Source organism: Triturus cristatus, chromosome 8 (genome assembly GCF_964204655.1).
Source record: "Triturus cristatus chromosome 8, aTriCri1.1, whole genome shotgun sequence".
NCBI classification, from domain to species: Eukaryota; Metazoa; Chordata; class Amphibia; order Caudata; family Salamandridae; genus Triturus; species Triturus cristatus.
In genome coordinates, this window is record NC_140591.1 from 80,977,754 (window position 1) to 81,003,096 (window position 25,343).

The following is a 25,343-nucleotide window of genomic DNA, read 5'->3' on the forward strand; positions in this document are numbered from 1 at the left end:
TAACCAGAGAAGAGAAGAATATGATGACAGAAAGAAGACCTTTGTCTGCAATGTCCACAGAAGAGTCCCTTTGTATGAAATTGTCTAGCATTACAGGAAAATAAATACACCCTCAAACCCCAGATGGACGTCTTTACCATTCAGAGTTTACAACAAACAAACCCCATTTCTATCTACAGGTCAGTGTTATAGCACCAGTGAGACTTATATATCTATCACAGCGTTAGTGGACAGTGGAGCCTCTGAATGTTTCACTGAGTACTAATATTGTCAATTAAAATAAAATACCTTTACAAGAAAAGACATTGGTGAAGGCCATCCATGGCACTGATGGCAGAAGACCATCCATGGGAGACATTTATTGGGAAACCCAGCCATCTGTAATGGGAATGGAAGGAGCAGATGTGGAGTAACTAGTATTTGTTATGACATCTAACTCAAAGTTCCCCATTAGTCCTGGAGACATCTTAGTTGAGGATTTGTCATTCTTACACTCACTTGAAAGAAGGCTATATGTTGCTGTTGTCAGGATATTGCCAAGAACACAACTGTCCTGGACCTCAGCTGAATATCCATCAACTTCTCCCTTGTTCTGTTGTTCAAATAGTCAAATAACAACTGTTCATCCTATCTAAGCAATGAGCAATTTCAGAATGGGTTCAGCAAGAAGTGAGCTGAAGAATTACCCCCTTCATAGAGTGTACGATTGTTCAATTAACTTACTTCCCTAGGCAGAGACAGCGCTCTTGGGAACCTATCCTTTGACAGTGAAGGAGGATGCAGTCTTTAAATCATACTTGGGGAAAAAAATCTTTAAAAGGGGATTCCTTTGCCACTTTCTCTTCAGCGATATCATCTATATTTTTATACCAAAACAGATGAGGAATACTGTCCCCCTGTGGACTAAAGCAAACTCAGCGTTGTAGGGATTCATAATCAATAGCCCATTATTATGGACTCATTATTTCAGATTGCAAAGTTCAGATGGATCCTGAAAAGGTTCTAGCCATTTCAACACTGGCAATTTTAGGATTTTCAAATTTTAACAAACATTTTAAGGGTTTTTAGCAAAATGTGATCCATATTAGTAAATAATTGAAACTCCTTTGCAGAGTCATTAGAACATGACAAAGTGTTTTCTTTTCTAAGCAGGCATTTATAACCCCTCCAATCCTGAGATATTCACATTGCAATGGGCTTGTTTTCGGATAACAAAATGCTTCCTTTGTTGCTATACAGGCTGTATCATGACTCAATACTCAAAAGCATGCCGAGATGAATGTAATGCATTCAATTGCCTGTAACTCACAAACACTACCATCCCCAGAGAAGAATTACACAATCTATGACCATGAATCACTAGCCATTAAAAATGCATTAAAGTACTGGCGGCAAGGTATAGATTGATTAAAAAAACGGTGTTTTTTCATATCTATGAAATGCGCTAATGATCAGGATGGTCTTTCCGCTTTTCCATGTTAATTACACCGTAGCATGTGGTTGTGGAAGACTACAGGGGAAAGCTGATTTGCCATCTAAATCTGAACCTGAGGAAAAGATAAAGATGAAATATTTGCCCACCATTCAAGCAATACATAGACAGATTCAGGATGGGCCTACTTCAGCTTTGGAGAACAAATGGATTAGTCTTCAGTCAATTCATGTTGCAGTTTTGAATCCCTCAATAATCATAGGATGGTCAATATCCTTCTGATTCACAGAACCTAATACTTGAGCCAGATGTAGAAATGCAGAATAAAATTCTTGGTGGTACATGATTCTGATGGCTAGGAGTCCTAGAGTAAAGAAAACTTGGGATTTAGTTCAGCTGCTATTTTGGTGTTCTACCATGAATCAGGTGATGAAAACACATATCCAGACTTGTGTGAGGTGCACTTAGGCCAAATCAGACCACAAAAAAGGTGTATGACTCTTGTGCATTGGCCCACATTCAAGCAATCCTTAACACGAACTGACTTCATATTGAAATCCTTGCTTTCAGAACCACAAGGAGATGTTGATAGTTAGAAACCATCATTCGAAATGAACACAATGTGTTCCCATGGAAAACTACCTACCGATCTAGCAAAGTACTTTTTAAAGGAAATCGTTGGCTTTCATAGAATTCTGGAAATTGTTGTTCCAGACTGGAGTACACGAATTGTCTCAAAATACTGGAATGCATTGCTGCCCCTTCCATGAACTTCCGGTTTTAAGTTTTACATCTACTATCATCAAACTGATAACCAAAGAGAAAGAATTCATCACACTTGAACAATATCTGTGGTGTTTCTGCATAGTTGCCCTGAATTCCTTTGCATGCATCCCTGAGGTTCTCACAGTTTTACTGCATTTATCGATACCAACCAAGAGTCTAGCCACCATCTTTTTTCTTGTAAGATATCCCCTTCATACAGCCATTAAGATTTGCAGTCTTTTATAAACTACAGTTAGTAATAAAACATTTGTGGATAGACATAAAAAGCTTGCTTCTTTTTACTTGAAGATAATACCTGGTTGCTCACAGCACATCTAGTTATTCCAAGGGGTTATCCTATGACCTGTCTACGATTCACAGGTTCCTTCAATATTGAACACAGAGTAGGGTTATGTGCACTAAAACTCATCTCGTCAAATGAGAGGAAAATCCCTCTAGTTTTTCATGTCTCCAGGGTAAAACCAGCGGGATGGACAAAGTTCAGTTCTCTAGCTCACAAAATTTAGAGAGGGTGACCCTGAGTTAGAAGTAGAAGCAATTTTCAACTACAGATAAGGTAAAGTCTGCAATATTTGATAACATTGAAAGGGTGCTTCAAACAGATCTTGGGAAACTGCCTCTTTTGCCTACATTCCCCAAATAAGCAAGCTTTTTCACAAACAGTTACTGTATAAGATTTTTGCAGGGGTCACTGGTGAAGGTGTGGGGAAGGGATCTTACTGTTGTCTCCCTAGCCATATATACAGGCAAGATTTGAGCTCACCCAGAGTAATGAGAAAAAAAATTCTCTTTCCCTTTCAGCATGAGGAAAACAAACTCCAAGCCCAAATACATGAATAAGGGAAGGCTGGATTCTGTGATGAACAGATGACTCACCGGTGGTGATGAGAAGGAAGCACGATTTTCAGGGCACAGTCTCCACCAGAATAAAGCAGACCAAGCTCAATAGGAATCGGGCAAATTAGGGCAGGATGGGTAGCAGCAGAAGGAACACTATTGTGCATCACAAGCTCTCAGAATTGTATGGATCTTGCTACTTTTATTTCTTGTTCATTGATAGGCGTTTTCCCACATTTTTGTTTTCCTCTCCTATATGCCATAGTCTCAGCACTCAAGACAGGCGATTCACAATCAGCCCTGGTTCGCCACCCACTACCTTCCTGTTGGTGTTTGTAACCGCCTCAAAGGGTTTGCGCAATTATGTCATGTCACAGGTACAAACCTCACCAAGTTACACCGGGATGGAAGTTATATCTCCTACATTGGAGGTGTGTTAGTGCCAGTTAAAACTCTGAATGGATCTGAGTGGCACTACTCTGAGTTCTCATTGCCACTGAGGACAACCACCAACTTCATGAATGCACCTCATGGTCACAAACGCTTCATACTGTTGGAGCTTTCCTTAAACAGACGTATTCTAGCCTCTGATTACCCACATGAGGTTGGATCAGCGTCATAGCCTTACAAGCTAGTTTTCTCTGGTGGGCATGACCAGCTTTGCCCCGGATGTCAACGTTTTTAAAACAACATTGTATTAATTGGACACTGGATTCTCAGAACGCATTACTTGTGCCATTCTGTTTCTCAGTTCCAAATCCTGAAATACGTCCTTGAGTCAAGCCCTCACTTCCTGTCTGACTATCCCGGGAGAGATAGTGTACAAAGGGAGTAACTTAATCATCGCCATGAAGTGCAATATTATCTGAAGCTCTGGGATACCAGTGGTAAACAACAGTTCTCACCACATGAATAAACTCATAACTAGAAGACCCAGAGAAAATGACTCACCTGTAGTAACATGATATTAAAATCAGACCACTACTGGGATAGGCTGGCATATCTAGTATTGTCTCCTGTATTTACTTAGATGGATAGTTTTGTCCTCTCACCTAATATGTGGGTATACCAGATATGCTTTTAAAGTGGTAATATGATCTATTTAGGATACTAACTGGAAAGACATTCGCCCTGATTAACAAAACCTTTTTTATGAGTAATCCCCACCATCTTCTCTTGGGTGTGAAGTCCATCCGAATTTCCAAGCCCGATTTATAAAGCACTCCCTGTTAGCAGGTGTGCTTTACTAGAGACCGAGGTGTGATTTACTCATGTATTTCCAAAAGTAAGATAAAGCTTTGTGAATTATGAGTAAATCACAAATACTCACAGGAAAAGCTTCACGAATCAGGCCGAATCATTTTTCACAGAGCATTAAACCTTCTTGGCAGTTTTTCCAGTCACTTAATCCTCAAGGCAAGGCTGTCAACAGATCACTGATTTCATATTAATGACCCCTCCCAATTGTATACCTGAATCTTACTGCTTTCAGTCATAACTTCTGACAACTATATCACTTTAATACCTCATCTAACTGAAAGGTAGGTCATGCCTGCTTCTCCCCTAATCACCGTTATTTAACTTGAATACAATTAAATCTACTTAATCCCCTCTTGCTCTTATAGCTCCGCATGCAATCTGTGTCTACTCTTAGCACTTAGATGTTTCATTGTTGATGGACACTTTCTTCTGTGTTGAAGGTCTAGTTCTTCTTTCCTGGAGTTACACAAGACTCCTGTTTGGTCTTTTCCTTGACTGCTTCTCTGCTCTTCTATAACTAATTACAACTACTAACCCATATGTGCTCTCCTTATGAGCATTTGTGTTCCTCCTGAAATACCTTTAATATGCTCATTCTTAATTTGTTTCACACGCTCGTCCTTTGCTCGCTGAAGTTTGCACCAACGGTCATCCAAGCGTTTGACATCTATTTCCCGTTGTGTATCCTCACGCTGCTTCAAAAGTTTCTTTAAGACCTCCAATCGCGCCTCCTGTAATCTTCCAGTAATTAAGAAGAGAAAGAATAGTATGAAAACTAAAATTAACAAAAAAATCTGTTATAAGTATATAAAACATTCCATTCCATTTAATCCTTTAATACACATGCCAGTTACATATCTATGCCATAAGATATCAACAGTCAATTGCCTCTCAGGAGTTTGTCAATCTACACGTTCAGAGTGAAACCTAATCAGTTTAGAAAAGCATGATTTTCTTTTCTTCTTGTGCCCATCAGCGATAAAAGTGGGGTGCTCTTTACTGTCTAGTTTATATCACTAGTGATAGAAAGATTCATTATGAGCAAGAACCTGACTCTAGGATCCCATGGCTCAGAAATGTTAGTGAAGTGATGGTCAAATCAATATCAAATCATCAGTGAGGTTATAAATAATTCCGCTAGTCTTACAGTGAGCACTGTTCACTTAGAATTGACTGCTCTAATTCTTTTATCATTCAATACAACATAAACCAATATAAACATGAAAACACTCAGTATTTATGTCTTGACCAAATTATTATTCATGGATAAATTGTATATAACACATCATCTTGTGTGATATATTGAATATTTAACAGAAAAAAAGAAATTACTGTTGTAATTTTACAGTCCAAGTAAAACTGTATGCATGACAATACAATCTTTGCAATGATGGATAATTATAGTCTTAATGCGAAGCCCGATGCATTTCGGGACTCTGAAATTCTGAAATTAAAACGTATCTCAAATTATACATACATCGTACCTAGCCATAATTATGCTTGAAGAGAGTCATATAGCCCAACAGGTGAAGAACATACCTACACATTTTATGCATGGTGTTAGATGAGCCTTGAAACGTGTGGTAGTTGCATGAAACATAAACAAAGTAATGAAGTGAAAAAAGGAGAGAAGAAAGATCAGAAGGAAACAAAACAAGTTACCGTGATGAGAGTTCTACGTGGAGTGGTGAAGACGGAAAAGACTATGGGCAGACGTGAAAAATGATCTGTAACCTGCGTGTACATCACCGCTGTGAGTGGAAACAAGGGTACTAAAAGACATGCTAATTACACAATCAATAGAAAGCATACCTGTATTGAGAAATGTACCTCTGTCCTTTGGAAGTAAAGATACTTTTTAGAAAAAGAGCAGTATGTATGTATCACCGTGGAATGCGTGAAAAAGAAACTAGTAAGCGTACCTTAAGAATGTCAATGCAATCCTTATGTAACGGATGAAAACAATAATGTAAAGGTCAAATAGTGTTTGTGTATGATGACAACAACCCCAAAGCCCCCAAAACTCACCCCAAAGCCGATGAAACAGTTCCAGGTATATCAGTACTGCTCAGTCTCCGAACTGAGAAATAAAAGGCATTCGAAACGTAACACCTCTAAACAGACAATATACCAGAAGAAAATACGTGAATCGGACTCAAACAGATAAAAAATCTTACTGTTCCGGTGTAGAGTGGTGTGTATCACGTCCGTGATAGCTGTGTGTGCTCAACCATATGACATTCGGCGTAAATACATGCAAAAACGTGAAAAACGTGAAAGAAAGAGAAACGCAACTGACGATGGATTACGTCATAATAAAGATGGAGGAAAAACTAAAGCGGGATGCTGGCGAGAGTCAAAATAAGGATGTGGAAACCAACCTTATGGTGATGGAATAATTATAAATTGCCGGATCAGAAAAGTAAGCAATATAAAGCGTGTTCAAAGCAAAGTCAATGGGCGTGGAGAATGTACGGAAAAAGATGATAAACCGAGATGAACCAATGGATTGTGAATAAAGGAGATGCTAATGCGTCTGCTGAAAATGATCAAAAATATGCGGCCAATAATAAGTCTTGCAACTTGTAAATATTGTGTCAATAAATCGGAATGAAAAACGAAACCAAAAAATAATCAGTATGAAAGGAAAAACACATAATGGCCAAGGTGTGAAAGAGAAAAGTATCAAGAGAAAGATTGTGTTGGGGCTCTGGTATAGAATCAGTAAATTACAAAATTTGATTGCAGTGAATACATTGTGTTAACCAGTGTACTTCATAAAAAGCAGCTCATCTCCATTCTGTCATTTAACGCTTTCAGGGCTAAAGTTTCCAGGAAATGTATCCAAAATACCTCGCGTTATAGTAATCTCTTGCTTGTCTCAACACCCTCAAGTGGTGTCACTACTTCAACAATTTGTGCTCTTAACTGGGTAATTGTGTGTTTTGCTTCCTGCCAATGAACGGCTACGCTAGAAATGTTGTTTTCAGTACGAATTGTAATTTTATGTTCTGTTAGTCTGAGTTTAAATTTCCATTCAGTTTTGCCTACGTAGGCCTTCCCGCATGGGCATTTCAGACAGTAAATAACATTGGTTGTGTTACAGTCTGAGGTTTGTCTTAGTTTAATGTTTTTACCTGAAACAGGATGTGTGAGTGTATCTCCTACTATTATATTATTGCAATGAATGCAGTTAAAACACTTGACTGTGCCCTTATCGTTCTTAGTTGCTGGACGGGTTTCCAAAGCTGTCAACAATTTCTTGTAGATTTCTCCCTTTTGTGTAGGAAAATGTTGGTTTAGTATTAAAAATGCCCTTAAAATTTGGTTCATTCTGAAGAAGTTCCCATATGTTGTTAAGTATCCTCTTGATTTGATTGGAACATGTGGAGTATTTAGACACAAATGTCGGTGTGTCTTTCTTTGTACGAGTGGACTTTTCTAATAGAGACGTCCATTCTTTGCTTAATATCCTGGTCATGCTTTTCTGCAGAATGTCCTCCGGGTAACCCCTTTTTTCAAATCTCTGTTGGTTATCGCTGTGTTTGGTTCCCAACAAATCCGTGTAATTCGAAGGAATTGAGACAAAGGTAAATTGGAAATAAGGTTCTTTGGGTGGAAACTTGAGTAATGAAGCATGCTATTCCTGTCAGTTGGATTAGTGTAAACCTCAGTTTTTAAACCAATACCAGTTGGATCTTTAGACACTAAGACATCCAAATAATTGATCTGTTGTTTATTGAGAGGAGCGAGAGGAGCAGAGGAGAGTCTAGTCGAGAGCGACTGTGAACGCCGTGGAAGCTGCCGGGCTGCCACAGAGGCCTGGGCTGGCTCGGTTGAGACCGGCAGCACTGCGTAGCGGACACGCCGACGATACGTGCGCCAGAATTCCAGCCAGTGCTGGGGGTTGCTGGGCAAGCAGCACTGTTGGCAGACCAGCCCGTTACTGTTCGGAGTGAACGCTTGCACCCCCGGCCTCCCCGGCAGTGAGCCGCAGTACGGGAGCACTACGGGAGCTGCGCACATTGCAGGAGAGGCCCTCGGCCTGCCGAAGCTGCTGTGCTGGCGTCGTTGAGGGTGATCAGAGGATCGAAACCTGCTGCGCGCTCGTCGACTCACAAGAGGTGAGTTTAAAAACACCCCAGGGGTCTAGACTCTCCCTCCGCAGCACAGAGGGACTAGCGGAAAGAGCGGGAGCTGCACAGGAGTGTGGGGACTGGTGCAGTCTTTGAACTACACTCGTGGTTGACAATGTGGAGATAGCGGAGGCCGGGCACAGTACAACCATGACATAAGCACTGAGGAAAGCGGTTCTGGCACCCCCCTTGGCCATATAGAGACAGCGGGAGCTCGGAGGGCTACTTGGCCTCTTTTTTGCACCTCATTACACGTCTGCCTGACGTGGGTTTAAGTGCGTACAACGGTCTCCTGGGCCAGGGATGGTTGGTGCACTGACGCCTCTCTAGACACGTGTTTAGGTCCCCTCAGGACATTTGTCGCTCCGGTGCCCTCTGAAAACCAATCTCAGGCTCGGGCTCTGGGCTCTTGGGTTTGAGGAGCTGCGGGCTTGCTTGCTTGCTTCTTAGTACAGTGCACAGAGCGTGAGCAGGGAGGATGCTTGGAGGACTCAAGGAGGATGCAAGGAGGACGCAAGGAGGACGTTTTCTTGCTGCATCTCCCGGCCACAACATCCTCACAACACAACATCCTCATTTGGCGTGGATAGAGTAAAAGTCAGGCTCTGAGCGCATGGTCAAGCTCATTGACATCATCGACATCCTCGTCAAAATAACAAAAGAATAACATTTCATTTATCACTGACGCCCAACAATAGTACCCCCATTATACTTGTGCATACATAATAATTTCAAACTCTTCAGCCAAACCAGCTAAACAGGCCCAAACAGGCCCAAACCACAGTCAATGATATACATGTCTTTCTAGAGCTGCCTTACTGAATCAGGGGGACCTGCTGCTCATTCCTGGGCGTACCTGTTTTCCAGCCGCTCCTGGGGTCCTGACGCTGTGTGCCTCCCCTACCGCCGCTTCAAACCATCGCGCGGCCACTGCAGGGGGAGACTACAGCTCCCAGGTTGCTTAGCGGCCAACTGACGCTAATCTTGCGCCCGGAGGCGCAGAAAAGGGAGAGGCTACCTCCGCGTCGCGGGACGAAGCCCGGACAAAGGGCGGACTGTCTGTGGCCGTCAGAGGCCGGATGAGGCCGGGCTGGGCCTGCCCCCTGACATCTAGTGGGAACCGTGAGTACTACATAAAACTAGTTCCTAATACTAACACCTGAACATTATGGCTGCCAGAAGGGGTGTGAAACCGGCACCAATAGGGCTTGTAGCTGGGACTCTAGATCAATTCATCACGAGAGCATCTTCGGTGTTGGAACGCGAAATTGTAATGACGCAACGTCGTTTGTCCCAGGACCCGGTCTTCTTAAGGAGATCCTCCCTGGGCCCCGTTGCACAAGCATGTTCACCTAATCCTCCCCAGCTAAATACAGCTATTGAAGAGTTCCCCACTAACTTATATCCTACTGGAAATAATTCACGAGACCAGGTGGATGGGTCAACCCAACTATTATGTGGACAGTCCACAAATACAATACCTGCCCAAACCGAAGCGAGTAAAAATAATCAGAACAAGACAAGATGCAAAGAGGGTGCTATCCCGAAAAGGAAGAAGGCTGGTGCCTCACTTCGGAGTAGAAAACCTAAATAGTCTAAATCTAATACCCAACCGGAACCCCTCATCATAGATCAACCTGAGATTCGCCCCTCTGTGACTCCTATAGACAGACCTGCTAAGAATGGCACAGACTCCATATCCACATGCTCTCTCGACCTAGATTTATTGGTGGGGAAACTAAGTATGGTTCTATCTTCTCTCATCCAGCCTGTGGAGCAAAAACTGAAATATTTAGATGATAGACTGGAAAAAATGGAGGCACTGCTCGTGGAAAACATGGGTCTTAGAAATTATCTTTTTGCTACCCAAGCCCAAGTCAAAGCTCTGGTTACACCAGCGAATGTTTCGCAGTCCCAACATAAGTTAACACACATTATCGCAAATGATCAACCCACACCGTCTACTATACAGGGGCCAATTCTGGGCTCTAGTATAACCGGCCCAAAAAATAACCCAACAGTTGTGAAAAAGGCACAGCCCTTGCAACTGGCAAACTCTGTAAATATTGAAACTCCAGGAAAGGAGTCCCCAAACCAATCTGGGGAAAATGACGCTTCTCTAGACTTACCATGCATCAACCTACCCCCGGATTGTGCTCCATATGTGGTTATCTTAACTGGGGTCCCAAAGTTGATGAACACCAAACATGAATCGTACGAGGAACTCAAAAACAAGACAATGCATTGGTTGAACACCCATAGACCCTTGCCTAGATCCATTCAAAGTAAAATTCTGTTTGTTAGAAGGGTGGGGTGGGTGGGTTGCAATCTAAAAAATGTGGGTGGGGACTGTGTAATTATCAATTTTGAGGATTACAGGGCAGTTGATTATGTATGCAGTAGGCAACAGACAAGCCCTAATACAATGATTAAATCTTTGAGGTTAGACTATTTTTATCAAACAGATCATGCTCACCATGCCCTCAATTATAGGAGCCACGACCCATGGTTCCAGCAAGAGGACTCCTGGCATTATGTAGACAGAAGCAGGGGTGGACAGATCAGGGGTGAAGTGTTGGGCTTTCCAATAAGCAATAGATACAGTCTGCTGGATCAAGTGGATTGACTTCACATGCCCCCCCAGTCCCCCATTGGTCCATCGAACAGATGTTAACAAAAGGGAAGAAGGTCAGAAGATTATCAGGAGGGATTACTTGGGGGTGGCAAACACCGCAATTCATTTTTTACCCCCTACTGAAGCAAGAATGATGCCCAAGGAAAAGCTTTATGCAACCTTAGGGGAGTCAGGGGACGGTCCACCTCCCCCTGTGATTGATAATTTTATTCCCGTGCCGCAACACCGGACTGTCCGCGCGCACTTGGATCGGCATCCAGCCAGTCCTGGGGTGCACGGTCTTGCCGGGTTTGGCCATGAGGGAAGTTTGGGAAATAAGCAGGCAACGACAAAAGGGACCTTAAATTTTTTATCTTGGAATATAGAAGCCTCACATCTAACTTAGATATCCCGGATTGGTGTACATTCGTGGATTCTCATGGGATCTGCTTATTCCAGGAAACATGGGCAGTAGGTCCCACCCATAGATTGGGTTATGTAACCTTTGCGGAATCTGCAGTAAAAGGCCCGAGAGGCAGACCATCAGGGGGGTTGTGTATATGGGTGGGTGTCCATCTTGGATTCACGCTGAAAAGGCTAGAAACAAGTAGTCCTGATCTCACGTGCATCCTGATGTCTCACAAAGAAACACCAAAACTGGCTTTGATCAACATATATTCACGGCCAGTGTGATCGGGTGGAACATCCAATACCTTAGACAAACTAACCACCCTATTGCACTCGCTTGGGGGTGATGTTGCCTTGTTGATCGGAGGAGACTTCAATTGCCATTTTGAACCATTACAAGGGGTCCCTCCGAACACAATGGAAGAAGATGAAATCTGGTCAGTTCCACCCCCTAATGCCTATCCTGTAAAAAATTGGACAGCTTTAGTCCTTCAGTTGACTTCCCTCACCTATACGTTCTCTATCAGAGCCTGTAACAGTCGATTCCAGAGTGATACACCAGCCCAGTATACTTACAGTGGCATGGGGCATGCATCTGTGAAAGATTATTTTCTGGCTAGTTTGGCTCTGTGGCCTAAAATTTTGGATTTTAGCGTTCCTCTTCGCATTGAAAGTGACCATAATCCCCTGATAATTGAGATGGACTTCCAACTAATCATGGAGGACAGTGCTACGATGAGCACCCCAAGTAGTGATCTAAGAATAGTGCAAGGTGGGAGAAGAATCCGATGGGCGGCTGTGAAATCGTCCAGTGAATCCATGGCAAAAATATATTGAGATGTAATCCCCCTGCTCGAAAGGGCAAATCCCACCCTTACCAATTCCTCGGATATTGATATGGGTGAAATTATAGGTATCCATAGTGAAATGGTCGCAATACTAAAGAACACTTTCCATAAGAAAGGTTTTGCTAAGCCTAAACCTCGTAATGGTGAGAACCCATGGTTTAATAGGTGCTGTAGGGACGCGAAAGCTGCATTACAGTTGGCCTTAAGCCAAGGCAATAGATTTTGTGTTACAGAAGTCAGACAAGCATATAAGAAAATGCTAAAAATCGCAAAATTAGAATGGGAGGCAGATCGTTGGTCCGCTATTACATCCGCACTTGTGGCTAAGGACCCAAGGTCTTTTTGGAACCTTGTCCACACTGGAAAATCAGAAGGTAGGTCTACAATTGCTCCAAACGTATCCGAAGAAGCATGGGTCTTCTTATTTTAAAGATCTTTATTCCCTTTCTCCTACACTTATAAGTGAAGCCCCTCCGAGCCTATTGGCTCCGAATCCTATGTGGTCAGTGCAACCATTCACGTTGGTGGAAGTCCAGTCGGCCATTTCAAGTATTCAGCCAAACAAAGCACCGGGACTTGATAGTATCTCAGGTGATTTATATAGAGAAGAACCGATAGTCTGGGGCCCATACCTACAGGTATTATTTAACACGTTATTGCAGGGGCTACCACTCCCAAGCACTTGGCTGCGCGCGGAGATAATTCCAATTCATAAGAAGGGTTCTCCGCTTCAACCCTCTAATTATAGGCCTATTAGCCTTATTGATGTGACCCAAAAAATCTATGCCAGGCTCCTGTTAGAACGATTACAGGCTTGGTCCAACGACAACAACATTCTGACGCCGCTCCAGGCGGGATTTAGGGCCAAAACATCAACAATTGACCAACTATTCCGGTTGCAAGTCCTTCACTGGAAGCATGTGGTCCTGGAAGGGGGTAGTCTATATCTCACATTCGTCGACTTAAAGTCCGCATTTGATATGGTGGACCGGAACCAGTTATGGACTATTTTACTAACAATGGGGGTTCCGCCATACTTATGCCATCAGTTTAAGATCTTACATGAAGGCACTTTCGCTAGAGTTCGTTTTGATAGGCAAGGTCAGCTAACTGGACCATTCCCGATTGAGAAAGGCGTTAGACAGGGCTGTGTGCTTGCCCCGTCCCTGTTTTCTCTCTTCCTCAACGGGCTTATCGAAGACAGTCACTTACATCGACTGGGCTCGAGGAACTGTGGCTAAATCCCGAGGTTTCCTGCCCAGCTATTTCTAAGAAAACCATGACAAGTGTTGTAAAAGAATCTAACTTAAGGAATCTCTTTTGCTCAGTAAAAACTTCAAGCTTAACTGATATCTTTTTGGAAGTTAAGTACTTTTATAGCTTTGAGCCTGAGATTGATGCAATACAACCTACTTTAGCAAAGAAGCTCTATTTGCAATTTAGATATGGCACCATGCCTTTTTACTATAATATTGATAGGTGGAAAGGGGGTCCGGCACGTCCTTGCCCAGGTTGTCGAACGGAGGAAGAAACTCCTGTACATGTTATCCTTTTCTGTTCAGCATATGCTAGCATTTGGAGGAAATGGATAATTCAGCTGTGTAAAAATCTGGGTGTAAAGCAATATTTGGTTTTCTTAAGGATACTAAAAACTGATACCAACGCAGTGATTGTTTCTGCAGTAGCCAAATATTTGCTCTCTATGTGGACAATTCGAAGGAACCTGATAAATAACATTGCTATATATCAGCATTAAGTCTACTGGATAATGAGAGAAAAGATTGCACTTTATTATTTTTTATAATGATCATCGTTTTAACAATTTTTGAATTCTGGATAGTATTTAAATGTTTTAAACTTTTTAAGAATACGTCTAATAATCATCTATAAAATTGTGATTACATGCATGAATTGAATTGTCTGACCCACTGTATTGATTGTTTTATTTTTATGTGCTTTTATGGTAAATCAAACCGCAATAAAGCTTGATTGAATTGAATTGAATTGAGTTTATTGAGGGTGTGCGTGAATTGGATTCTGAGATTCCTGGTATTTAATTGTTTTATCAATTGTTCCAAGTCCTTTTCAGGTCGAGTCCAGATCAAAAATGTGTCATCTATGTATCTGCAGTATTGTGAGATACCCGTTGCCCAGTTGTTGTCATTTAAAATAAAGCCATGTTCAAATTTCGCCATGAAGATATTGGCGTACGCCGGCGCTCCAGAAAAGCCCATTGATGTTCCAGTTAATTGGCCAGAGAAATCGCCTTGCCACTTAAAGTAGCTATTATGTAGAGAAAAATATAAGAGTTTCAGCAAGAACACCTTGTCTGTTTCTGCTTCCTGCATTTTCAATAATGACCATTCCGCAGCTTCCAGTCCTTCAGAATGTGCTATAGATGTATACAGAGCAGTGACATCGATTGTACAGAATGTCCAGTGAGCTTGAATGTACGGTTGTATGTTTTGGCGTTTGTTCAGAACATCGGTTGTATCTCTAGTATACGTACACCAGTCCTGGACACATTTTTGCAGATGATGATCTAAATACCTCCCTAGTGGGTCAAAAATAGAACCGCAACCGGAAACTATTGGTCGAACTGGAGGGTTGGTTGGATTTTTATGTATTTTAGGAATCATGTAAATCCTGGGTCTACGTGGATTATCAGTAATGAGAAATGATTTGAGTTGAGCGTCTATATGCCCCATCTCTTCTGCCTCATTGAGAATATGTTGTAAAATGCCTTGTAATTTGATGGTGGGATCACTATTGAGTGCCAAATACGTAGTGTCATCCAGAACATGCTCGTTGACTTTTTGAACATAGTATGTGGTGTCCATGACAACTAATACACCTCCTTTATTAGCGGGTTTTAAAGTCAGTGTGGAGTTATTGGCTATTGAACGGATAGTCCTTTTGTCAAATTCGGTCAAATTGGTGCTCTTCAATTTTTTGTAGTTCAATTTAGATAGATCATGTCTTACTTACTGTGTTCTCAAAAGTGTCTAATATGTTATGTGACACCGGTGCATGGTACTTACTTTTGGGTTTAAACAAGGTAACAGCATCCTCTTGGGGATCACTAGTCCCCTCCACAACATTGGCGAAATAATGTCTGAGAAGTAATTTACGCATAAATTTATAGAGGGCTATCTCTGTGTCAAGTATTGCAGTGGTAGAAGTGGGCACAAATGAAATGCCTTTGTTGAGTACTTTCATTTGTTGTTTTGACAACGGGGCTGAGGGTATGTTAATTATTAAACAATGCTCTTACCGCTGCCTGGCGTTTTTCCCGCCTTGTCCTCTCCTGGTTTTGCAGTGGACTCTGGCACTTTTGTGATGCTCAGTGACGGAGGTTGTCCCTGATATGGGCCTGTGATAAAAAAGACGTTGCAGATCAATGTGTCCCAGCCTACGTACAACATGCTTGGATCAGGCCACTCTTGAAGAAATCTTCACTGTACCAAATCACCAGGCATGTGTCTGTCCAATTGCAACTAGCCATTTTTCTAACGAGGGTGCTGGAAAAAGTGTGCAAACAGCAATTGTCTAGTCATATAGAAACATCTGTCCATCTTTGAAACTCTGTCAGGCCTGGGTGAGGGACTGATACCTCTCTGATAGATGATATGGAGATTAGAATAATCAGAAAAGGGGGTAACCTGTTATTCGTAGGGATCTAGGTATTATAATAATTATGTAATTATGTGTACAGAGCTCCCGATTCTTCCTCAGAACAGTGCATGAGTCAAAGTTGGGAAGTTTTTCCAGGTGTAAGGGCTCTAGTGAATGCATACCTATTTCCTTTTGTTTTGTTACGTTTACATTCCCCTTGTTTATTTGTTCCAGGATTAAATTATTCGGTCCTCAACATCTTTTGTTACCATCTGTAGATTGGATGCTATTAAATGTCTATTGACACTAGTCCTGAAAAAGACATTCTTTAGGTTATTTTCTTTGGGTCGAACTGTTAACATCAATATATTTTTGGGCTGTATCAAGATTTGATTAACATTTACAGAGGATATATTTAATGTAGGCATACTTTCATGTAACTCAAAGGCCAAAACATATTTGATTGTTTTTCTCCCCATTTTTTGTGATGATGTATACTTGCTTCACTTATTTACATCACCTGTGTACTGCATCAGCACGATATCACTTAGCACAGTATGACTGTATCTGCTAAGGTAAAAAAAAGACTATATAAACTTCTATAGCTCATCTGAATTATCAGAACATTGTGTTATGAATTTCCTGTCTTGTTTTTGTTTCCATTCCATATTTTTTGACCATTTTAATAACGTTTTTCAGGATGCACTAAACAACAATTTGGGTAGTTTGGAATGGATCCCAAATCACACAACTTGGGTGGCAGCCAGTGTGAGCTACAAGGAACACAGTTTCCCAATCCCAAGAAAATGCACTGTTAGATAATCGTGTAAAGAATGATGTAAGAAATTGAGGTACTTCTATGTCTTCAAGAATGCCATTGGTGAGGGGATTGCGATGTGAATATCTGCTTTAAGGATGCATCCCACAGCGGAGGTTCCTTAGAGGCTGTGTCCTGCACCGGGGATGTGTCACACACAGGTTCCAATGCAGAGTTTGGTGATGCACTGTGCAGCAGCTCCAATGCGGAGTTTTTCTGAGGCAATGTGTCACGAGGCATCTGTTTTGGAAGCACCACATTTGACTTGGCAGAGCACCATCAGGCTCACTCCCAAGGGTCCAGGACTGGGGTGGCACCACTTGGGAGGGAAGGACTCACATCTGCAGAGTCCAGGTGCTGGGTTCAGGATGGAGGAAGCTTGCTCAGTCCCTGAGGCTTTTGATCAAGAGACCGGTTAACTAGCCCTTGGAGTCACTCGGCATTCCTGGGTTTAAGATGTGGGTCCAGTCCTTCTAACTAAGGCAAAGGGCAGCAAGTCAGCAGAGTGGCAGTCCTTCTTGCAGCAAAGGGGCACAGCAGTCCTTCTTCTGAGTCTTTCACAGTCCAGAAGCATACTGAAGAGTTGTATCTCATGCCCACTTGGAAGTTGGAGAAGGTTCTGGAGGCCACCCCCCCCCCTCCGGAGGTGTCAGGCATCCACTTCTTCCCTGCCCTGGCCGCAGCTTGTATAGGGACACAAAAGTGTGGTCACAAACTGTTAGAAATGGCGGTCTCTAGTTGGCAATGGTTTGTACCTTGTCCACCTTGTCCAAGTAGGGATCCTTCCTCCCAGTCAGGATAAGGGAGTTATACTCTTAAAATAACCTCTGCTCACCCTCTTGTTAGCTTGACACGAGCAGTCAGGCTTATCTTAGAGGCAGTGTGTAAAGCATTTGCACATAACCAACAGTAATAGAGTGTAAGCACTATAAAAGGGCACCACACCAGTTTAGAAAAATATCTAACATTTTTATATACTCAAGACAAAACCAAAACTGATAACAATCCACAATACAGTACTTAGTTTAGTTATCAAAATAAACTTGAACTAAAGTTCCTTGAAGTCGATAGCTCTGTCCGGGGCTATCACGGCATCATGAACAACAAATCCAAACAGTTCTGGCTGACCAGCTACAGTGTCTGGAAGACCTGCAAAACAGTACCTTTAGAAATGCAGGACGTCGATGACCACTTGTTGAGCTCCGAAAGAATGGCGTCCGCAAGCGTCGGTTCCGGAGGTCGGTGCGGGAGTCGTCGGGCCATTGAAGTTACACACGTCCAGATCGAACTCCTTGGGCTTAAGTCAGGAGCACCGGCGTCGGCAGGTGTCGGGTGCTGCGGTGCGAAGTGAAGCGGTACGGTGCCCTCAGGTCGCGATGCAGGCAGCGGCTCGGTGATGGTTGTCCAGCGGCGTCGGTGAGACCAGGGCTGTGGTGCGAAGTGATGCGGTGCATGCCGCGATGCTGGCAGGTTACTGTGCAAGCAGCGTTGCTGAAGTGCTGGCATCGGCTGATGAACTGGAGAAGATGACACCGGCATTGGTATACCAAGGCTGCGGTGCGGGATGAGGATGGTGCTTTGTGTAGCTTATGAGCGGTGCCCTCGAACCACGATGCTAGCAGCGGAGTCTATGTCAGCGTGGAGCGGCTTCGTCGGGGATACCAAGGCAATGGTGTGAAGCGAGGCGGTGCAGAGTGCGGTGCCCACAGGTCGCAGTGCAAGCAGCGGCTCAGTGGCAGCTTGAGGTGGCATCGTCGGTGAGACCAGGGTTGTGGTGCGGCGTTGCAGCGGTGCCCTCTACGGTGCCCTAAGGACACAGAGTCGCCAGCGGTGTCTGGTTGCTTTTCTTCTGTTGCAGCACAAAACACACATTCCCCAGTGCTGATGGCAGAAGAAATTGAAATATTTGCTGTTCCTGGGACTTCTTGAACAGGGGGCTAGCTCTACCTCAAGCCCTTGGAGAAACTCACATAAAGGAAGTTGCAGAAAGTTCAGCCCTATCCTTTCACTGCCCAAGACAGAAGCAGCCAATGCAGGCAAACAGAGCAAAGCACATAGCAAATTTGTAGTCTCTCCCCACAGCTTCCCTAGCTCTTCTTCTTGGCAATCTTCTTGGTTCCAAAAGAGTTCTAAAGTTTAGGGGTTTGGGCCCCCCTTTTTATAGCCCAAAATCCTTTGTTCCCCGGGGCAGATAGTGTCTGTGCCCACCCAGAACCAGTTCCGTCCTCTCTGGTGCAGTTTCCTGACAGGAGGTGGTGACAGCATTGTCAGAGGCAGACCAGGCCCATTCAGGTGAAAGGAAATCCCCCCATACTCTAAATGCAGCCCAGGTCTATTCAGCCAATATAGACGCTCTGGAGCCACTGGTCCTCCCCTGCCCCTGTCATCCCAAAGCCTGACAGTCAATCCACGAACCCAGCAGAGGAACACTGGATGTCTAAGCAAGAAAATAACTACATTCTAAAAGTAGTATTTTCAAACAAAGAATGTAAAAATCACCTTCACTAAAAGAAGCACTTTTAGATTCTGAGTTCAGGCATACAACATTTTAATTCCCTACCGTGTTCCCAGGGCCAGTTTTGTTTATAAGATGTTATAAACAAACTCCCCATTCTGTCCAATGGGTACAGGTAGCCGTGCAATAGTGAAAAACGAAATTGGCAGTAATTCACTATCAGGATGCCAAGTCCAACACAAACCTTTTGTGAGTGTGCTTAATGATGTACAAGTGTGATAGGTGACAGCTCCTCCACCTCATTACATCAGCGTGGCCCATTTTGCCAACAGCTAGCTTCCCTTTGTCTCAGAGTCTGGGAGCACTACACAAAGACCAACTGCCATCTACACCTAGCCACGTGACCCAGGAACAGGCTTCAGGCACCAAATGGTTCAAACAAGAAAATGACAACTTTCTAAAAGTGGCATTTTCAGAACTGTGACTTAAAATCTGACTTTACCATTAAAGAGGGTTTTAAATTACAGTCCTTTAGAGTTGTTCACCACCAGGAAATGTCAAATTTAAACATACACGTTAAAAAATGTCAATACACTGCACCCTGCCATCTGGGCTATTCAGAGCCTACCCTAGAGGTGACTTATATGTATTAAAAAGGAAAGAATATTTTGCCAGGTTAAACTGGCTGTTTAGAACTGCATGCAGGGCTACTTAAGTAGGTGACACAATCAGTGCTACAAGCCCACTAGTAGGGCTTACAGGTAAATTCAATGTGCAAATTGGATATAAGCCAATTCTACCATGTTTTAAGGAGAGCTTATAAGCATTTAAACACTGGTTAGGAGTTCACATAGTCCTAATTCGGCAGAAATGGGAGGGGTGAAAGCAAAAGGTTTGAGGATGACCCTCCAGAAAGGGCAAAGTCCAACAGTTGAAAAGTTGAGCTCTGAACACGGTCTTCAAAATGAAGCTTATTCATATATGTGAGGTGGAGGTGAAAATCTTGAGCATTCAATCTGATCTTCAAAATAGGGCAAAATGAGGGACTGGACTATTAGAGATGAAAGGTCCAAATAGCATATGGGGTAAAATGCTGGAATTAAAAGCAGCAGGATTATGGAATAATCTCCTGCAGGCAATCATAAAAGTAACAGGCTTTGCCTACTGTTTAGATAAGACTAGTCTTTTAGAACACATAAAGAGCCTGGAGTACTTGGCACACTATGGATAAAGACCAAATGTTTCTGCTGCCTTAGCCTGTTAGCTGAGCTAAAGAGAAAATTGCATGCATTGGAAAGATAGGGGACAATGGTCAGAGTGCTCTCAACTTTAGTTTTATTTGTTTAATTCAGCCACAACAGAGAATGGATATTCTGCTGATGCCATTCTGAAACATGTTCAAATCAATATTGTGACATGCAGATCATAGGCACTAACATTTTAGAAACAAATAAACCAAATAAGAGGGAAAGTGCATACTGTGCAAAACTGCAACCAACTTAGCAGCATCAATGAATATCACAATTGATTGATTAAACAAATATTGACAGGGTTTTTAAAATAATAGAATTGATATTGTGATTTGTATGAACATAGAGAAACTTTTCTCTTTTTGCCATTGTTTTATCAATGTAAACTAAACCAAACCTAAAGGGGAAGGAAGTCGAGGGGTGATTCTGCAGAAATAAAGAGAGATGGTGCTCTTAAAAGCAGTGTAGGTTCTGGGGTTGGGTGGCTCTATAATGGCGTCTTGGCCCCGGGGCTTTTCCTAGCAATGAAGTCCTGGAAAACTAAGTGGCCCCTGTGAGCAAGACGTAAAACCATAACAGAGAGTTCAAGAAGGACGAAAACTAACTGATAATTCAACAAACTGGAATTTGTAGAAAGTTCTACAGGACTACCAGCAGGGTTGCTTCCAGGACCCAGACTGTCACTGATCTACCCGAGAATAGACAAAGCCTTATGATCTTTAAGAAGCATCAATGTGTGGTCTTTAAGGTTAACTGCAGTAATTTTGAAGTGACCCATCTGTACATCCAGCGAATATTTGAAGCCCCCAATTTAATTATTGCCCTCCTCCACAAAAGCTGCTATTATCCTTATTCCTTTAGTGAAAACCTGATCTGGTTTTTAGATGAGTTTATAAAGTTTGGCCTGCTTCAGCATCATATGTTCCCACTAAATGTTTAGGTAGCGGCTACTCCCATAAATATACCTATCCCCTTAAAACTCAGAGCTCCATGTGGGAAAAGAAAATCTTACTTAGTTAGAAATCCTTACTGAAGCCATAAACATAAAATTAGTTCTTTCAGCAAACAGGGAAGACTGCTGTAATAACTTTATAGATATGTAATCCAACAGAAGTGTATATAACAAAAATATATGGCCAATGTAAATGTCACCTTCATAAAATAAATCTGGTGCCATTTACTATATTTTTCCACAATCAGACAGCCACTTTGAAACCCACAATGCAGTATCTTGCTGAAAAATGGAGTCCCTCACAATGGATGGTGGTAATGCTCTACTCCATGACCAGACCCCGCACTGGCACACCTTAGGGGCATCCTACACGCAGCAGCACATTTCATTCAGGGCCTGAAGAAATATGATTTCTTCTCCCCCATTATGATGGAACTCCATTGGCTCTCCTTGCCACACCATCCCATACTCAAAACCAACAGTGCCATTTACAAAGCCATCACAGCCAGCAACTGCGCTTATCTTACAGACAGGCTCACCATTTCTGGTGGTTCTCGGCACACCCACAGACAGGACATCATAAGACTGCAGGCCAAAAAGTGATAAAAATAAAAAAGACAACTGTGTGCATCTATGCACCTAGAATTTGAAGCAACATCTCCATATCCATCAGGACAGCCGCAATGCTGCTGCAATGAAGGAAAGCATTGAAGACTCATCTTTTTAAAGAACACTACATCAAAATGCATCACATATGCCTCAGGGCTCATGTTTAAGTCCTACTCTATTTAACGTATATGTGGCACCCCTTGCCAAGATCGTGAACCGTTTGGATTTGAAATTCTGTCCTATGCCGATGACACATGGTCATCTCCATTGACAAAGACCTGGTCAAATCCATAGAACTTTTCTCCAAAGGGAGGAAAGCAATTGCAGCTTGGATGACCAATCACTGCTTTCAGTTGAATGCAGCATAAAATGAGATTAACCTGTTTGGTAAGGCCCTACAGCTCTGGTCCTTTGACTGGTGGCCTTCAGAACTAGGAACTAACTATACAAGAGCAGGTTTAATCAACAACCGGCACCTGCTTCCATATGATGCACCTGCTGCAGGCTCTTCTTTTCCTCCCTCTTTCGGCCAGGAAAACCATAGTCCAGGCATTCATTATCAGCAGATTAGACTATGGCATCACATTGCTAGCTTCTGCTGAAGAGACAATACTGTCTAAACTACAGGGTGTTCAAAACACAGCAGCCCATCTCATTTGCAACCTCCCTCCTGGTTCTGCATCCACACTTTTGTTGAGAACCTTATACTGGCTGCTAGACAGGACAAGAATAATCTTTAAAATCTGTTGTCTTAACCACACATCTTTAATTGGGAAAGGTCTTAGCTATCTAAACCAGAAGCTCAGACACTATTGCCCAGTCAGGAACCTGAGATCCTCAGATAAAACCTTACTTATCATCCCTCGTATTCGACGGTCAAGATGTGGAGGAAAGTCGTTCTCTTACCTGGCTCCCTCCTACTGGAACGATTTGACACACAACATCTGAATGTGTACAGACCATATAAAATTTAGAAAACTGTTTATGACACTGCAGTTTTAATTTTGCGTTACATTTTTGCCTGCATTTCGCAGCCTGTGCTGAGATACCCCTCTAGGGGTAATTCGTGCACGGTATCAAATTAAATTAACATAGCATTAACCATCCACAGCTCAGCTTCCTCTCCTATTACTGCTAACTTTAAGCATGCCTTCAACCATGTTCCGCACTCCACTGCCTTTTGGCTAGGTCTGCGCTGCAGAAATAACATATACATACAAACATACAGTATGGAATCTTAAACTTCCACATTACTGTAGAGAAAAAAATTAAGAAAGGGGTGCTTGTAGGATAAGAGAGCAAGAGGTCAAAAAGGACACACTGATTCTTAAAGGAGCTAGCAGCGTCCATCTCTCAGCATGCCTTGTACAGGCGGTTTGACTCACAGATTCATTAAAAATCAAATTCCGATTCATGCTGACTGGATCCTAGAACCCTTCAGGAAAGTTATCTCCTTGAATGTTTTAAATGTCTCTTCAAAACATTTTCATCATTTCTGAAGATTGTCCACTTTCAACGCCTTCACTATTTGTGAAGTGCCTTCCGTGTGGCAGGAAGAAGACTGCCACAGACCTTTATTCTGTGGGTGGACTGTCTACCATCTTTCCACTCAGTGTCCAGTTGCAAGTTCTGTCAGAAAATTAAATAGAAGATGTGTTCCAGGATCTCCATTTATGACTATCAGTGAGGATACTACAATGCAAAATTAATAACTACAAGCATAATATTAATCCTTGGCGCCATCTTTAGAGTGCATCTAAATAGGAAAGTATACAGGTTTGAGACTAGACGTATCTATAAAGAAATCACATCTGCCCTAGCCATTCTTACATATACTCATATTCATTTATATTTAGCAGAAGAGCTTAGGTCTATAAATTGAGTGCTAGGAATTTGACATTTGACTGTGTTGTAAGGTACGTCTTTTTAATGTAGTGTCATTGTGAACAGGGGCTATAATCACTCCCACCCTGACTGAAATCCCATGAACCCTCTGCTTCCCACCTTCCCCAAGGTATCACCTTGAATCTGCTTTCAGTCTCCATTCCAGTGCCCACTGGGTCCTTGTAAGGCTTCATGTGGTCCAGTTGATTAGCAGCTTCTTGTCTTTCAATGTCATGCCACATCACTGATCTACCACAGCATGAGCTTGCTGCCTAACCTTCTTCCAAGTCATTACCAGACCTCGGACGGTCTCCATCCAGTTCAGTCCTCTTCCACTGTGTGAATGGGCACTTTGGATGAAATAGATTTACAGGATCAGATACTTTATCCTCCAGTATGGTATGGTCACTCTCCTTCATCCACATATGAAGCACCTTGAGTCTTATTTTCACTTAGAGTGGCCATCACTTGTTTCAAAGCCTTTCTTTATAAAAAAAAAGGTTTGCCCTAAGCAACATCAAAGAGGATGCGAGCACTATTTTAAAAAATTGGTGCTCATTATTTCATCATATCTCTGATATATTCCTAATTGTATGAAGAGATTTTCGTCACTATGCCCCTTGATTTTTAATCTTTGCTGGTAAGTCTTGGTTCCACTTGATGGACTCATTCCAGCCCCACTTTTGTTTTCTTGTTAAGATTCAATAAGTGAGCAAAGAGTAACTGGAGGAGCTGAACCTTGGTTCTGCCTTTTCTTCTAAGTTACAGGCTCTTCTCATATTTGTAATGCTCGTCTTGTTTTTTAAGTCTTCAAATCACTTTTAGTTTCACAGAAACCTCCAGGTTTTGTATCTTCACTTGATATTACATTATCTTTTCCTCGTCAACCCAAGAATAGATTTCACTGTTGTGATTGCTCCTAAGAATTATTTAGGATGTCCCATTAGACCATAGAGGTCCTCATCCATTAATCTTGTAAGCCGGGCTAGGCAAGTTTTCAAAGCTTCTTTGGTAAAAAGGAGCTTTTTGTTTCTTACCGCCATGTTATTGATCTCTTCTAGCACCCCCCAGTTTCGATCTTTCGGTTACAAGGCATTTTGATGCTTCATCTGGTCACTGAGTGACTTCAATCAGCTAGAGGATAGTTGACTCCATACCTCCTGAGGTAGCATCAAAGCGTTGGAAAGTGGAGAGATTGTGAGAAATCTGGTTATAAGGTGAGAGGGATGGAAGCCCCACTCAAATAGTAAATACAATTCTTGTCAGGGTAAACCACATAAGCCACTAAATAAACCTGTGTATTTATGCACTACCAAAACAGTAATAACATGAAAACAAAACACAAGAAAAATCCCAAACCAATTCAGAAAAATAGTATTTTTTCATCATTAAAGTGACACCAGTCACACTATACCAGGGAAAAGTCGCACGTCCAGGCTG

At 42.4% G+C, this 25,343-nt stretch overlaps 1 protein-coding gene across 2 annotated transcripts in view; it reads right to left on the bottom strand.

Annotated features, from left to right (window-relative positions):
• The window catches only part of CFAP91 (cilia and flagella associated protein 91), a 587,002-nt gene that overhangs the window by 238,139 nt on the left and 323,520 nt on the right, over window positions 1–25,343 (bottom strand). For both annotated transcript variants that reach the window (XM_085621057.1, XM_085621056.1), the window contains exon 8: window positions 4,896–5,053. In XM_085621057.1, coding sequence (XP_085477183.1) covers window positions 4,896–5,053 — 158 coding nt within the window. The remainder of the gene's footprint in view (window positions 1–4,895; window positions 5,054–25,343) is intronic.